Genomic DNA, 16,836 nt, shown 5'->3' with positions numbered 1-16,836 from the left:
GTTTCTTAGAAAACAGCCCTCCCCGCCTCCCATATCCAGCAAAACAACAGGCTAGTTTTAGTTCCGGTCCACCTCACTAAACCTCCAGTCATCCGTATGTGCTGTCCACTGTCATCAAGGCACAGCGTTGACATGATCAGTGTTGTGTGTGTGCCTCTGAGACACAGTGAGACGACATGAGGCCAACCTCTGTTGAGTCACAGGTCCAAACACACACACACCTCAACAAATATATACATATACACTACAGACAAGATCAGTCAGACCTTTCCTTTACTTGGAAAAAAGCTCCCTTTAATCTCCTCCTTCTCTTTGTAGTGGTCTACTCTGTAATACTAGGCATGAGATTGAACTGACCAAGGTATCTGTCCCAGTGTCCACCTTTCAGTACCAAACTGTCAGAGACATCAAGTGTGAGGCCGGACATTTTCTTCATACAATACCTGCAATTAGCTGAAAACAAATCAACGTGACCACGTTTTAATACAATAAACATTATAATGCTGCTTGTCATCCACGTGTTTAATATAAGGACATCATGAATTGTGGGTAATTCCTTCAAGCAACGTCTGCAGCATTGACAGAAAGGGCACATGAAGGGTTCCAAAAGTCTAGCAGAGAACCCTCAAGCACTTGCTGATTTTGCAGGAGGATAGCCCTAAGCCCTCGAGGACTTCGATTTACATCCATCGCTAGAACTGCTCAGCCTGAAACACACAATGGAAGCTAAAGAAACCTTTGGTGGCTGGCTGTGAAATTAGTTCTCCGGTTTAGCATTGCAATCCTTTAACATCGTCGGACTCATGATGGGCAGTTGATCAAAATCGATGCAGCAGATCCAGAGATATCGATTTAAGGCTGAAGACATCTAGATAAACTGCCTCAATTCACATCACTTAAGTGTCAACAGACTTCTGTGTGTAAAATTGGTTGGGTTCCCTTTTAATGAGTTTTTAAATGAAGCTAAAATGAATCTGACAAAGTGTTAGTCCCTTTTAATATGATGATGCCTGTTTCCTTTATCTGCACCCCACTCCACCTACTTTGGTACTTAAACGTAAGTGAAGCAGAGTGAATCTAATTTTCTACTTTGGTTGATCCATGCTTTTTCACCTGTACATACTGCAGCAGATGTGCAGGTCTTTTCTGTTCTGCTAAAAACAAAACAAAGATTCTGTGACATTTGAAAATGTTTTACCCAGCAAGAGAGCAACATAAAGCACAGCATAAAAGCTCCAGGGGACAAGACCAGGACACCCCCTGCCTGCCCCTATAATCTGGTACATTTGGGTGTAAATTACTGTTCGGCTCACAGTTCATAAACTTTCTGTGCGATACACAGTGTGAAAAAACTGCAAATAACACTGCAGCAATGTAGTGATCCACACACGCACACACACTTCATAAAAATCCCTCTCCACCCCAGATCTAATAACAGACAAAAACCTCCATTAACTAGTGGTTCAACATTTCTCTAAATATCAAAAGTCATGTGCAAATTTGGAGAGAGTGGTAGAAAAAGCTAAGGCCTTTGACTCACACTAACTGAAGACAGTAGTAGGCGGGACTGTCAGGGGAAGTGCACATTGTAGGGCCTAAAGGGATTCACACTCGCACCTGAGATCCTCTCTAAGCCATTGAGATCACAGAGGGCTATAGCAATGATCCGTGTGTGTGCGCCTGATCAAGCATTGGTAGACCACCTGATCATATTTTCATGGACAGGGAGAAAGAGAAATAAAAAGGCAACGGATGTATGGATGGATGGACTCATGGATGCATGGATGAAGAGGTGTACAGAGGGATGGATGGAGTGATGGAAGCGTGACAGCAACTATCTGTATATGAACAGCAAACATCAAGATCAAGCAATGACCCATACTGCTACTACTGCACACCACCTAAAGGGCTGAGAGACACGCATACATGCACGCGCACACACACACACACACACACACACACACACACACACACACACACATATACACAAGGGAAAAGCTATAATTAGGTTACAGTTGAAGAAATCCTGTGTTTAGCACCTGGGTCATACTGAAACAACTGTGAAAATGACGCAGGCAAGAAAAATAAAAACTGACACAGCAACACAGCACTGAAAATCTGCAAATCTCTAAGGCAGATGTGCACACATGCCACAAATCATCCACTGTGTGACCACCACTGACACATACATGCAATCCTACTACAACAGCTGCATATATCTCACAACTGGTATCCTTACAAAGCACCCAACCCTAAAATGTAAAGTCAGTTCAAGCCTCTCACGCAGCTGGAATGGGGATGTACAGGTTAGACCAAGAGACTATTGAACCATTTATCCTACTGGGTCAGTAGGCTCAGAGGCTGAGAGGCTCTTAGCCAGGAGATGCTAAACACCACAAACACACACAGAGCAAGAGAGCTGGCTAACCTCTCACCTAATATTTACAGAGCTCTGCAGCAGCACCACAGCTGGAATGCAGCGGGCAGAGCAAGCGCGCAGAGGGAACCATATCAGTTTCTGGGTCATCTAGGGCTGCTTCACTCCGCATAAAGTCTAGACTTGGACTGAAAAACACGCCTGCGGATGCTCTCCGCTTAAACTGATTCATATTCTAAGAATGGACGGACTCTGTGCCAGAGGAACAAAACATATACAGTTATAGGAGCACAGGGTAATAGGTCGAAATACATTCAAGAGTGTATTCCCTTATGCAACCGCTAAGAGATCACAGTTTGTCATAAAACAATTTCAAAAACAAGTTTTCCCTTCAGTTTCTCTTATTTATTGCATTTCTTTCACAAGTCAAAGAGTTGCTCGGCTCTGAATTTAGCCTGAGGCAACAATCAGTAAACTAAAGAGCAGAACATGGCAGCAGTAGAGATCTCTTCTCACCCACCTATGTCTGTCTGGCTGTCTGGCACCTTCCCATCGCACCTTCAGTACCTACCTGCTGTTTTAATTAACTTCATACCACAGGGAGCAATTATGCAAGGCAACATTCATCTCATTTGGAACTGCAAATTAATCTAACCTCAAGCTGCCGAAGGACAGGCGCACCAGTGCGTACTGCAAGCAAGGATACCAGTACATTAAATGGTAAGTGTTTTTTTTCTATAAGCATTCTCAATGGCTGTTAGCACAAAAAGACATAAAAAGTGACGGCAACACGACAGGAAACTTTGAGCCCTGAAGTTTTTGGTGTTACTTTAATGCCAGAATCCTGAGCTTTTAGGAGAAAAAGTGGGAAATGAGTTCATTAAGATGGACAGATAGCAGGCCGGGCATCCATCAAGGAGAAAACAATTTGCATACATCCATTTCCCTCAGGGAGAAAGAACAGAGAGTGAGAAAGTAGATGGGGGGGGGGGGGGGATGCTGCAATGCTAGAGTGAGAAAATGAGAAGAAAGTGGAAGAGATGGGGGACAGAGAGACGCTAAAATGAGCGAGACGGTAAGATAGCATGTGTGAGAAAGCAAGTGTAAGAGAGTAAGCTAATGAGAGAGAGATAACAAGCGGCGGGGGGGGGGGGGGGGTGCTCTCACAGGCGAGAGGAGGAGAGGAGACAGAAACACAGCTCAGAAATTGGCAAGGTTTCACTTCAGGAGGTGGTGAGAGGATGCCAAACAGTAGGCAGTGTCAAACAGATACACACAGGTTCTCGCATGTGATGCAACTCAATGAGCGAGGTTCAGGCATCCGTCTAAAAGGTAAAGGTACTCTGCCTCTTTCCACTAATCTGCATTCCTGGATTATGTTTCACTGATTCAAACAAAACACCAAAGTGCCCAAGTTTAATTCTATCAGTTTATTTGGTTTACGACTGACGGTGCAAATCAAGGCTGTCGTATTTTACCTTCTCACTTTTCATTTAGTCTTGTGTTGCAACACTCCATTTCTATCGCAGACGTTTAAGACGCTGTAGGGATCAAGAAATATTTATTCGGACAAGCCAGCTAACAAGAAATGGAGGCTTGCTGTGGCTTATAAAACTTGTTTTCGCATGTGTGTGCATTCCGTTTGACATATAGGTCCCTCAGGTGGCTGTAAAACTGAAATATAAAAAGGCTTCTGGCACGCTTCACTTCTGAACTGGACAGCTACTGGCCGAAGCTATGCACACACACACACACACACACACACACAAAACTTCACATACCAGTTTAATGGGAGAGTGCGCTTATGTTAGTGGTTTTGTTCCAAAGCATGAGTTGAAAATTGCGTTCCTTGATTGCTAAAAGCTGTGCCAGACCTGAGTCTAAAACCAAACTATCAATCTCAAAAGCCACTGTCAACCACAGTCACACAGACCGGGAGCACATATAGGCCAAAACCTCACAATGCAACACAGAATCTCATAGTTCAAGTATGTCACCCTGATAGAAACTCAGATTTCACATCAAATAACACACTGTAGCCTCACGGACAACTACAACGAGGACGAACCAGACAATAACTTTTAACTTTCTACTTCGATGATACTCCCAGAATGGCACTTGAAACCAAAATTGCCACCCCGTACATCCCTTGTAATTAAGCTCTCGAGCACTGCCCGTACGTCTGTGTCTGAGACATGGCTGCACATGTCCTCGTGCTTCTGTATCTAGGCTATGTTTGCCTGTGTTCACTGTCGACTTGACACGATGACTCCGGCGTGTGTGCGGCTCCATCACAACAGGGACGTCTTTGGTGGCTAACAGGGCATGTAAATGGGCTCTCACTCTATCGGAAGCAGCTGCCTGGAGGGGCAGAGGGACCGAGAGGAGACGACAGCGTAGCCCCTGGGCTGCACCACCACTGATGTGAGGAGGAGAGAGCCGAGGCACGCCGTGTGCCGGAGCCCAACGCTGTTGTGGTCCATTATGGTTACTGAGATCTGTGATCACAGAGGAAATATGGGGCAACGCTTCTCACAGTGGGGTCTACAGACGACCAGGGGCCCTTTAAAGATCACTGTGGGACCAAAGACATGAAGAGGAATAAATGGAAAATGATTCATAAGTAGTTCACTGCAGAGAAAACACAGCGGCTGTGGTGGATCAGTGGCTGCTCACGTGAAAACAGTAATCCTGGAATTATCAATGTTTGCCCTTGGACTGGCAGTGGCACAATTTAAACTTTCAACCATTTTCTCATCCTGTTTAGCTATTGATTTGGATTTTTCTGCTTGTTTGCTAACTAGCTTTCAAATACTCTCAACTGCAGCAAGAATTGACACAACTGGTTGGCGGGAAACTGGGCCTGTCATAGCTGTTAGGTTATTGTGGCAATAAATATTCTAAAATTCAGCATTATACCAATTTCATAATGCCATTCGCATGTTTATTTTCCTCCAAGACACAAAATTGTGGATATTTTTCTTTTAATCTAAGCATTTTTTTTTTTATTTAGTCAAATTAGTTGAGCGACTCTACAATCTTTCCACATAGCCGCTGGTAACTGCCGAATCCCCCCTGAGGAACACGTCAATCTGGTTGGGAATCGCAACAACATTTCTGTTAATATAAAAATAACAAAACCTCGAAGGAGACTTTGGGCATAAAGACAGTGGTCTAATGATGTGGGAGTACCTGAGGGTCAGGGGTTGCAAGCTTATTCTGAGGGGTAGTGCAAGAATCATCAGGACAACAACAAAGCAGAAACATTGTAAATTATTAAATCTAGTCTTTGGTTCACCAGTTTCAACCCAAAGACACACAACCTGTGTCACAAGTGGCCATTGCTTTGCTTTACACTGATGTAACACAAGAATTAGGGGTCACATGAAAACTTTTGGGAACCCCCGATGTACAGGTTTGAAAAGAGGGAATGCATGTTAAGCACTAGACCTCAGATCATTGGATTAACTATTTTAGAGGCTGATTTAAACTCCCAAATTATAATGCATCTTGATCTTTGTTTCTCATCTTGTGGAGGAAGAGTGGAGACCTTTCTCTCTCCCCTCTCCTAATCACAGGCCCACGGCGTGGCCGGCGTGCTGGGCTGGTGTTACACACTGCACACCATTAAAGCAGCTCTTTAATTAGCAATGTGGGGAGAAAACGGAGGCTTCTATAAACGCACCACTTTTCTTTTTTTGCATCAAGCGAACAGCATGCACTGAACAAACAAGCCGGGGGAGCATCAGCCTCGGCTTCTTCCTCACAGTATCATAGCTGCTGCTGCTGCTGCAAACACACAACTTGCAGCTTCAACACGCACTTGTTTCCCAATCACAACTCAGGAAAAAAGAAAGAGGCAGTTTGATTTCCACTGCAGTTCAATGTGTCCGTGTGTGTGTGTGTGAGTGAGCTGCGATGCTTTCATCAGACATGCATGTCAATAAAAAAAAAAACAGAACAGCGCCCAAAGCCGCTATAAGGCCACTTCACAAAAGTAACAGACAGACAGGGAGACGAGCAGAGAGACGAGGGCGAGAAGAGGCGAGAAGAAAAACACAGTTATGATCTCGCTACAGTGAAACAGAGACAGCAACGCTGGCTGAGGCGAAGCGCCGCGAACCCCAAAACACCGCGAATTAGCGCTAAAACGCGAGAGAAGTGGAGCTGAAACACCGCTCAGCTCCAACATGTCTGCAAGGAAACAAAGCTTGGACAAACCTGACGGAGCGAGGACACTTCTTCCACTAAAAGCGCTGATGTCCGGAGTTTGTGTGTGTGTGTGAGTGTGTGAGTGTGTGTGTCACTCAGCGGTGTTTTCTCTCTCCCTCTCCTCTGCTGTAGAGATAGTGCTGATGTTTCCACTTCCTCTTTTCTTCTGCCGTCTGCTGGCTGGCTTGGTGATACCAGACAGAGGATGCATGGATGCATGGGAGCAGAGCTGCTGCTGCTCTCTGACTCACTGGTTAACGACTGAGTGGGGACATTTCATCAGATTTAAATTAAAAAAAATAAATAAAAAAAGGTCAGTTGGCTGCTTTTATTTTTAGCTCTGGAGTTTGTTAACAAGCTTGTCCCCATGTGTCGTTTCTCACTGTGAATTTTTTTTAAAAGCACCTCACCCTCCTTGATATTTGGATTCTGTCTGATTTTCATAATCTGTGAGTGAATAACTGAAGTAGGCAAGTTATACCTTTTTAAGTCAGTTATAGTGAAACATTTCCTCCAATCAGAGGCAGGTGTGAGTGATGTCACTCTGCCCCTTGATGTTCAACGTGCATTCACACAAAGAAGAAGCACACTGACACACACACGAAAAGTGAGTTTTAGGTATTTTTCTATATATCAAGGCGTGTTTTCTTTGGTTTAATTCAGACTGAGGTCAGTGATTAAATTATTATTCTTGTAGCTGTAGTAGTAGTTCTGTTTTCTTGAACATTTAGGATTTAGGCAAGGCACGCCACGTGTTTGTATGGGTCCTTTCAAAAACATGGATTAACTAAAGCAAATCTTCTGAACACAGGGAAATATAAAAAGACACATATTATACAATTACAGTTTTCAGAAAGTAAATCTTGGAAGTTACACTTTGCAAGTGAATTCATATCTGTGTATGTCAAGTTAATCTCAGCACTAGTTGATATAGTACTGAGAAGACTAACAAAGGTTTCAAGAAAGGTGTTATGTTAAGTGAGCTAACATACAAGGAAAATTGTAAAACAGCACAATTTTGATTTCACCAAATACATGTTCAGTAATGCAATTTTAATTTTTAAGTTTGCATATAGAGAATACATGTGTAGCTACGTTTTTTTAAAACAATGATTAAGTTTTTGTCGATTCCTTTTTAAATAATGGGGTAATATGTATTAAAATGAGCTCCCCTACTGGACAGTAGCCCTGCCTGCACTGTCTCAACAGATGTAGACTAGTGAATGAAGGGGATTTACAATAAATTATATCTGAATAAACAAACAAACAATTGAGGGTGTCTTTTCTCTCCAATGATGGATGAAACAATGACACGACTGCCTCCAATCTTGCAGCCAGGAGGGGAAAGCAAACAGGAACAATGATTTAAATAATTCATGGCTATTGAACGCTCTCTGGTCTCCACACATACGCACAGACCCGTTTGGAGGGTGGCATTAGGACCTTCTAATGTTACATTATGTTGGGAACCATTTTGATGCAGCTCAGCAGTGGTCCTGCACCACATAATGCTATAGTTTCAGTGGATTTCATCGCACAGGACAGGATGTAGGACTATATCTGAGAGTACAGAAGCACTGAGCCACATGAGGCCACTTCCCTTTAATTTTGTCAGTGATTACAGACTGTGATATTAAACCCAGAGTGTATGTTTGTGAGAGAGAGAGAGAGAATAGTGTGTAACAGACAGCCCCGCAGCTCATCCTTGTCTCCACTCAGCATGAGGAGGATTAATACAGGAGCCCTGTCCATCCTGATAAATAATCTGGAGCAACACACCCAGCAGACATCTCTCTTTCTGTCTCTCTGTTTGTCTTTCTCTCTCTGTGAAAAGCACAGTATTCAAACCTCTGCCGATTTAAATGACAGCCCGTGTCCTCTACTAAATTGTTAATTTGGCTACACACATGGGCTGTGAAAGCAAGTAGGCCTGATCCAAAAATAACAGAAAGCAAACTGATTATTTAACTCAGCGTGACAATGATGTAGTGAAGCGGGACACAAGTGTTTGGAGGTATCTGTTTAAGATTACATTTTGATAGAATAGACTTGAGTCAAACACGAGTTTCAGATGTTTTTTTTGCTTTGACCCTTGAAGGTTGCATTAGATTTGGGGGGATTTAAACATCAGCAAGCAAACAAAACATTTTTTTCTCTATTCTGTTCCTGTCATTATGGAGTTATTGCGACTTCTGCATCTCTGACTGCGGTCAAGACTACATCAGAGGGTTCACAGAAGATGTAATCTCTTTATCCGAGACAGCAAAGAGGCAGTGGAGTGGTTTTAAGCCAGCCCATATGGTTTAAAAGTACTGCATGATGCACTCAATAAAGTGCAGACTCACAATGCCGTGCAATCTACCTCTGCATCCAATAAAATGCAGAGTCACTCTTGTTTTGCAACTCACAGAGTAAGATTATTTTCCTTTATGCAAGGACTTCAGTTGTCACTTTTACCTGCTTGTGTAACTCACTTGGCCTTGGACACACCTCGTTTCACAACCACGGGCCAAACCTCTACCCATCTGCACATCTGGTGTGAAGATGATATCATGTAACCAAAAAGGGACAGAAGCCTCGTTACAGCCTCTTTCCCTTTTGGCAAAACATGATTACTATTCATGCGCGAAGTTCAGTGCTCTGGCCATAAAGATTTAATTATCTAGTGTTCTGCAAATATGTTGGGCCTCTAACACAATCTGCACAGGGAGTCTGGCACTGGCACTCAATCTGACCTGTCCCTTGTCCAAGAAGACAGAGTGCTTCAATAAAGACTCTCCTCCTGACTGAACTCTCTCTACGTGGCACAACCTCCCTCTGAGCAGCTTGTGACTGAACCTCATCTGGGAGATTCATTGTTCTACTCAGAGAGAGAGAGAGAGAGAGAGACACACACACATACACACAGGAGTCAACATGGAACAGACTGTTTCAATGAAGCCGATTTATCTTTGGTTATTGGTCAAAGCACCAGAAAGGGGGATGGACAGAGCTGCCACTGAAAGATGATGAGAGAGAGGAGCGAATAAATAAGCTCTCAATCAGCGACTAAAACACTCTCATGGCTGTATAATCTGTCACTGTTTGATGGAACTATAATTTCTCACATAAACACATTCACTCCCTTCAGCATCCGAGCTATTCAGAAAGCCTAAGACACAAATCTAAATGGAAATCTAGTTTGCTTGTTCCCTGTAGGTTCGCTGTAATTGTCTATCAGGGTCATTAGGAAGAGGGAATGTTTGTAGCTCATTTCCACAGGGACTCTTCAAAATGTGCTGCTCATGAAGGGACGGGAGCACCAGACTTCCTTTAAACGCGGCCTAAAGGCCAAGTCTGTGTGAAGCAGCTAGTAAGGCGGTTCTGCTGGTTGAGAACTGGATTTGATGAGTTGCTGATGGTAGCTGAACACAGAAAGGGAGGATCGCTCTGCATTCTGTAGTTTACAGAAGGAATACAAAACGATTTTTGAGAAACACTCTCTGAAGTGTCCTCAGACCGATGGCAGGACAAGATGAAAAGAGAGCAGCTCTTCGGCTCTGAGGAAGGTCACCGTGATACTGCGCAGAGTACTTTTTAATGATCAGACTTCTGCATGTGGAGTTTCACTGCACCATCCTCAGAAGATTAAGCCGTCAACATGAAAAATAGTGTCACACACATTAAGTCAAGGCTAGGATTATTAACATCGTTGTTATTGCAGCCTTGAGCTGGGTAAACATTGCAGAAAAGGAGCCATCTTTCTTCTCAGAATAAGGGAACACATTCACATACATTCTTTCCGCATCTCTGTGGCTTTTTTTTTTCAGAGCAAATAAGCATATTCCAACCTCAAATAATTCAAAATATGTATGTACAGTCACAAGCATTCAAACATTCAAGCTTGTGTGGAAGACAAACTCTTACTGTACTCCAATGTTTAATTTGGACTTCTTTTTTTCCCACCTCTCTGCGTTTAACACACTCCACAATCAAAGTATTTAAAAGCAGCGAGATGGCAGGCATAAAAGAAATATGGTGGAAACTACAATCTCTTAATAACACACTGCACTTGCTGACATGCCATCTTATTAGACCCCGTAAAAAGAACATTATCTTTTACACCAGCGGGCTCTTTTCATATCACTTTAGATTCATTACCCATGCAGCTAATGCTTTTTGACACACATATGCACCAAGGCACACATACACACACTTACTTAAGCAGCTGTTGCATATGACCCTGCGCTGTGTGCTCTAACAGAGGGGATGTAAATGCAAGTCGTCACCCTGGAGAGAATTAAACGGCTGGGAGAAGTCATGCGCAGTGGATTTACAGTTTCAGGGGTTCAACCTGCAGAGAAAAGGCTTAAGAAGGTCTCCAGAGAGCTGTTCTTACTGACGCACTCAGCAGAACACACTTCACTACTGCGTAAGATCTACCTTTGCTGCTACTTCATTCACTGCCTCATCCTACGTTTAAAGCACGTAGTATACGAGTACACACATCAGCATGTCCCAAACACTCAGTCTGAATCTGAGCAGTCACTGGTTTTGGAGGACTTGTGCTTTCGTTTCCGTTTTCTCTTCTTCTTGTCTTTCTTCTTTTTGTCCTTCCTCTTCTTCCTTTTCTTGCTGCGATGGTGGTCAGAGGAGGAAGAGGAGGAAGAGGAAGAGGAGGAGCTGTCTGAATTGGAGGAGGTGGTGTCCTGAAGCAGCTGCTGCAGCTGCTGGATCCTAGAAACAGGAAAGGGCAGGGAGGAGAGGGGAAGAGGAGGAGGGATTAGAGTCAAGTACAAGGAGGAACTCATCTGATGCAGACTCGGATGCCCGGGTTGGCAAACATCTGAAGCGTCCTTGAGCAAGACACTGTCTTTGTCCTAGGACCGGCATTTCCGGATTGTGGAGTTAGCCAAGTGCCTACTTGTGTTACATATTTCCAGTAATTGCCAACAGTGCCCAAGTACCCGTTAAAACCGCAGGTGTGTGGAGGATTTTCAGAACACACGCCTGGAAAATGGGGTCATCCTGTCGCTTAAATACAAGGCAAGAGCTCACATGACTTTTTAAAATTAGGAGTAGAAGTAGGAACAACCATTGCTGCTTAACTTTCACCTAAAGCTTAACAGAGGGGTACAGCTTCGCCGTCATTTCAGCAGATTATTATCATAATTTTATCATTACTGAACACTTTTAAAAGTAACTGACCTACGCTCTACACCGTTTTGACCAACCAGGAGTCAAGTCAATAGGTGACTCCAGCTGCTCCCTAACTAGGTCAGGTGAATATATCTACTTGTCCACAGCCAAATAAGGTTCAAGAAGGGAGATTAAAACATCAACACAGAATGAGGGAGGAAGCACCACCCTGCTCAAAGAAATATCAAACATTTGTCAGAAAGGAAGGGGAAAAAGTAGATATTTGATACAGTATTGTAGGCCACTGGAGTACAAGCCCTTTAATTAGCCCAGAAGAGTGAGCTGGCACACCGAGAGTGATAATATCAGAAATAACCATTTTTGAAAACATCCGGAAACTGTTAACTGCTCAGCCATGAAAGTGTTTCTCTGAGAAAAGGTTGACGTGCTCTTGTGAAGAGTCCATCAGGCCTCATTACAGTGGGGTTGATCTCACGGAGCAGAATGATCATCTGAACACTTGGGATGTCACGCTTCAGCTTTAAGCGTACCTCGAGTCCTCAGAGTGAACTCCATCATAACAGCACCTCATAACCTACAGCTGAATATAAAAAAAATCTCTCTTCCCTCAGCTCAAAGACTTTGGTTTCCTCAAATGCACTTTAGAAAGAAAAAGGTATAATTCCTGCAAACCACTGAGTTTATTAAACACAACGTCTCATTACATTGTAAAAACACACCACTCTCAAACACCTGACCTGAGATCAATAATTAAAACATCCTTAAAATGAGACAAACAATATACATTTAAATCTGTGGGATACAAATGAAAATAGTAGAAATAGAGAAAAAAAAGTCTAAAAGATTAGATGGGCAATGCAAAATAAGCCATTTTTGGGAACCCAGACCAGAAATAACCAGCCCAAGTCTCATATCCAACTGGGAACATCTTCATAACCTTAAAGTGAACTTTCAATGTATATAGATGCAGGTTCTTCTAATAACTAGCTCATTTATAAAATTTCATGAAATGTTTTCATCTTACCACCCCGTGATAAGAGGCTACCATCTCAAGGACAACTTGAGACACAAAAACTGTATATGCAATTGGAAAGCAAGCTTGTTGGGAAAGGTTGGACTGTTTCACTTCCCTTTCAAAAGATGATGCCAAAATTAATGTGGCACAGACACTCAACTGAGACTTCAAAGCGCCACTGGCCTTTGAATAACCTTTTTGTAATGCATGCAAAAACACACAGTGCGTGCGTGTGCTGCTCCGCATGTACACACACACACACCTACAGTGAGCCTTCATTGTAAGCAAACCTCAAATTCAAACATCCTGGTGTCAAACACTATTTGCTAGAAACCAGCACAGAGAACCAGCCACCATGAGAGAATTTCCAGGTCATCTGAGATTGTCCCACTGCACTGGGGGAAAACAGTCTAGTACTTGATCCAACTGTCTGAGAGTAGCCTCAAAACTGTCTTTTGCCTGTCCTTTCAATCTATTAAAGTAAAAAGTAAAAATGTGACTCATATTCTGGGAAATTATGACAGAGGATGAGAATGAATGAATTAATGAATGTACCTGGTTTCTTTTTCATTCCTTTTGTTTTCCCGGATGACATCGTACATTGGGTCTTCATGAGCCTAAAAGGATGAAAGACAACCTGTTATTACCTACTATGAAGAAAGGAAAAGAAAAATCAATACTACTGACAATGAGAGTTGCTACTATTCACAATAAATCCAGGAGATTATCCCAGCTCAACACATTCCAAGCATTGTACTGATTCTAGAGTCAGCATTTTTAAAAACCTCCCTTTGACAATACAAGGTAGGAAAATATGATACAGTTGCATTTATGGTAATTATTGCAGAGGCTGTGTCTCCCTGCAGTAGGTATCGTTCCATTACAGGAACAGGCTGTGTGAAGATGTCTGCTGCCCACATGTTCCTCAGTTTAAACTAAATGTGTCCCAGCTATGTTGTTAACCTCAGCAGAAGGTCTCAGACACAAACTGGTCTGCAGCTCCTTGACCTTGCCAAAACCCAACCTACACTGTTTGATATCTTCTCTAAATAACTATGGGTGGGCTGGTTCTTTCTAAGCAGTTAACAAACTCACCACTCTGAACTGCTCCAGTTTCTGGTTGCCTTTGATGAAGAACGGACACTCCCTATCTCCTGTCCTGTGGCCGTAGCGCTTACATCTCCAACCTGTGGCAAAGGAAACAAATATGAAAAGCATGAAAGTACATTCTTGACTTTGAGAACAGTAGTTTGACAAAATAATCCTAACTCAAGGTCCATTTACTAGCTCTTTCAACCGTATCTCATGGCCCTCATCTGCAAACAGAGTATGCTCCATTGTCAAGGAGTAAGTTCAGTTGTCGTATACAGCCTGTTATCACATGGCCAAAGTTCAATACTTGCTGACAACTGAATCAACTCAATGAGAATTTATGATGGCTATGGAGGAAGCTAGTAAGAGAACCTTCAGTTAAGATGATTTTGTCAAAATGGATTAAATATTTTTTTAGGGTTTTAATTCACTCTAGTTTCTTTCTAACCCCCCACTGGAGCATGCAGGCCCATAACAATGCATTCATTTAGAGTAAAGAAAAAGCCAATAGAAGCAACTTGGAGTCACACGCTCATCAGCCCTGCTCATTTAGTGATGTGTTGCAAAATGTGTGCCTCATAATAAAAGACAGACCTCCTTGAACAAATCATAAATCATCACTTGTGCCTCACTGAAAAAAAGTGAAGAAATTTGTGTCAGAATTTCACTGTATTAATTGCCTACACTTAAAGTGACAGTGAAGCTACCGTGAATAACTTCGGTCTTTGTAAAGTGAGACCACACGGATTCTCTGTTTATCCTCCAAGAGTAGTTGTGTGCAAAGTTGTTTGCTTAGGTTTTTCATGTCCATATCATTCACTGTGACGTCTCTCCATTCCTTTAAACAGGATGACCTATTCAAACATTTTCTCAAAGGATTAAGCAGAGCGAGCCACGCTCAGATTCTGCAGAACAAATGCCAACTTGTGGACAGGGCCTGTGTGTATATGTGTGTGAGTTGACTCCTTAAATCCCTGGCTGTTCACGCAGCATGAAAATGAGTGGGACGGAGGAATGAATGGACACTGAATATAATGACAGTCTTTGTCTGACTGAAAAGACAGAAGGTAGTCTCCATAACACCATTATTAATCTCCAGCCCTTCATGCTCGTCAGAAAAACAATAGATGTGATGTTAATTGTCAAGCTCTTGTGGTTACATTTATCACCTCTCAAGACTGCTGCCCACACATGGTGGAGGTTTACTTCCACCTACAAGTTCTGCTGTAACTTTTATTGCTGATAATAAACTTTATTTGTATACAGGGTGCCTCCATAATGTACCAGGATACGTCAAAAACTTTTAAATCTAAATTAAAAAATATGAGGAATAAATGCAACTGTGGATCTATGAGAAGACGCCCTGCATATTGTAACCCACCAACTTTCTCTTGAGTTCTTGTACTACATTTAAGGTGAAAGGCACATGTTTAATTGCTTTCAAAACTATTTAAGTACTGGAATTCACACAATTTCAGGCAACTTGCAGGATTTGCAGACACTTTACTGTGTAGTACTGATCTAAAAACAGTTAGATAGGTGCTTTAGCTATAAACAAAAGCAAAATGAGAAATGTTAAAAATCCATAAGTATTTAAAAGTGAAAAATGTCACATAAAGGTCACAGCAAAGGGGCTGTACCATAGGACAGACCTCCTCCTCTCTTTCTTTTTTGTATAATAAGAGATGAGCTTCACCCCTCACATCCACTCCTCACTTCTGCAGCTGTGTGAAGTGTCTGAGAGTTTGTGAAATATCAAGTCAAGGATTTAATCTTTGCAGATACAACAGTCTCTCTCTCAGTGCAAACCCCAGCTGATATTGCTGAATTAGTGTTACCGTGTACTCACACTGCATCACCTTCACCTCCCTCCCCAGAGGCATCCACAGCCCCTTGGTGGGGGCATGTGCCAGGAAGCTCCTGGCTTCTTCATTTCCTGGTTCAGCAGGAATACAGTCCTCTGGTTTGTCCTCGTGTTCCTGCAACAGCAACTGTCACTTTTTAACATGTCTTCGAGTGAATAATAACTGTATGTGTCAAGTCCAAAACAAGCGGTTTCTTTACAGCTTCTTAGCATTCACTAAATGTATTTCAGTGTGAGTGACTTTACCTTTATGAATCCTGGTGGGGGTTTCTCATAGCTGCATGACAGACAGATATCACTGACGTTAATTTTTACGTAACTTCAGGATTTAGTCGTACAAAGTTAGTCATTCCCAAAACTAGCTATCACACGTAAACCTAATTACTCACAGCAAATCTTTGGGGTAGTAATTAGTTGCAGTTACGAGAGAAAACTGGTAAATTACGTTTCACTAACTAATATTACTCACAAAGTCTCAACGTGTTTCAGTTTTTGGACGTCTTGGTTGAGTCTTTTCGTTTGTGTTTTGAGTTTCTCTAAATCCTGTTTGGATGTCTTGTGTCTCTTGTGGTCTCGCCTGTCCTCCTTCTCTCTTGTTCGCTTTTTGCTCGACATTTCCCTGATATCGACAAACGGTGCCCCCAAAAAAGCATTCACATAAAATGTATGATGCTTTCAAGGATAGTTTGTTAGCTATTCAGTAAAAAAGTCACCGGCCAGCGTGCTAACAAGCTGCTAACTAGCAAAAACATTTCTGTGGTGCCGCTGCACTTCCTGTGCAGCCGGATTGGTTAGTTAAAGTCCAGCGCCACCTGCAGGACATGCGCAGTAACACACGAGGTTACTCTAAGTCTCTCGAAGTTTCTCTAAATACACACAATTATTGTGTCCAACAGTAACCGTATAATTACTTTAAGCACCAAACTGCACCTTTCTGTACAGTTTTTTTGTTTATACTTTGTAATATACTAATGTTCATTCATGCTCTTTCTAATGTGCGCCTCCCTTTGTTTTACATGTAAATGTATTTGTTCTATTTTGTTTTATTTTACTATGTATGTACTGGCACAAAAGTTTTCCTCATGATGAATATAGTTCTTAAGCACAGTTTGGTTTTTTTAGTTGCAAAGTTGGCAG

At 42.4% G+C, this 16,836-nt stretch overlaps 2 protein-coding genes across 3 annotated transcripts in view; both read right to left on the bottom strand.

Annotated features, from left to right (window-relative positions):
* The window catches only part of elmo1 (engulfment and cell motility 1 (ced-12 homolog, C. elegans)), a 98,315-nt gene extending 91,651 nt beyond the window's left edge, over window positions 1–6,664 (bottom strand). For both annotated transcript variants that reach the window (XM_070921262.1, XM_070921263.1), the window contains exon 1: window positions 6,599–6,664. The gene's annotated coding sequence lies outside the window, so the exon portion shown is untranslated. The remainder of the gene's footprint in view (window positions 1–6,598) is intronic.
* Window positions 6,665–9,518: 2,854 nt separating this feature from the next.
* On the bottom strand, window positions 9,519–16,426 carry rp9 (RP9 pre-mRNA splicing factor). The gene is made up of 6 exons (XM_070921795.1): window positions 16,169–16,426; window positions 15,946–15,976; window positions 15,685–15,814; window positions 13,839–13,930; window positions 13,299–13,360; window positions 9,519–11,305 (listed from the first exon to the last, which is right to left on the bottom strand). The coding sequence occupies exons 1-6, from the start codon at window positions 16,312–16,314 to the stop codon at window positions 11,095–11,097; spliced, it is 672 nt and encodes a 223-aa protein (XP_070777896.1). The 5' UTR covers window positions 16,315–16,426; the 3' UTR covers window positions 9,519–11,094.
* Window positions 16,427–16,836: the final 410 nt, after the last annotated feature.

The sequence above is a fragment of the Enoplosus armatus genome, chromosome 16, assembly GCF_043641665.1.
Source record: "Enoplosus armatus isolate fEnoArm2 chromosome 16, fEnoArm2.hap1, whole genome shotgun sequence".
NCBI classification, from domain to species: domain Eukaryota; kingdom Metazoa; phylum Chordata; class Actinopteri; order Centrarchiformes; family Enoplosidae; genus Enoplosus; species Enoplosus armatus.
This window is presented reverse-complemented; position numbering and strand designations above follow the sequence as displayed.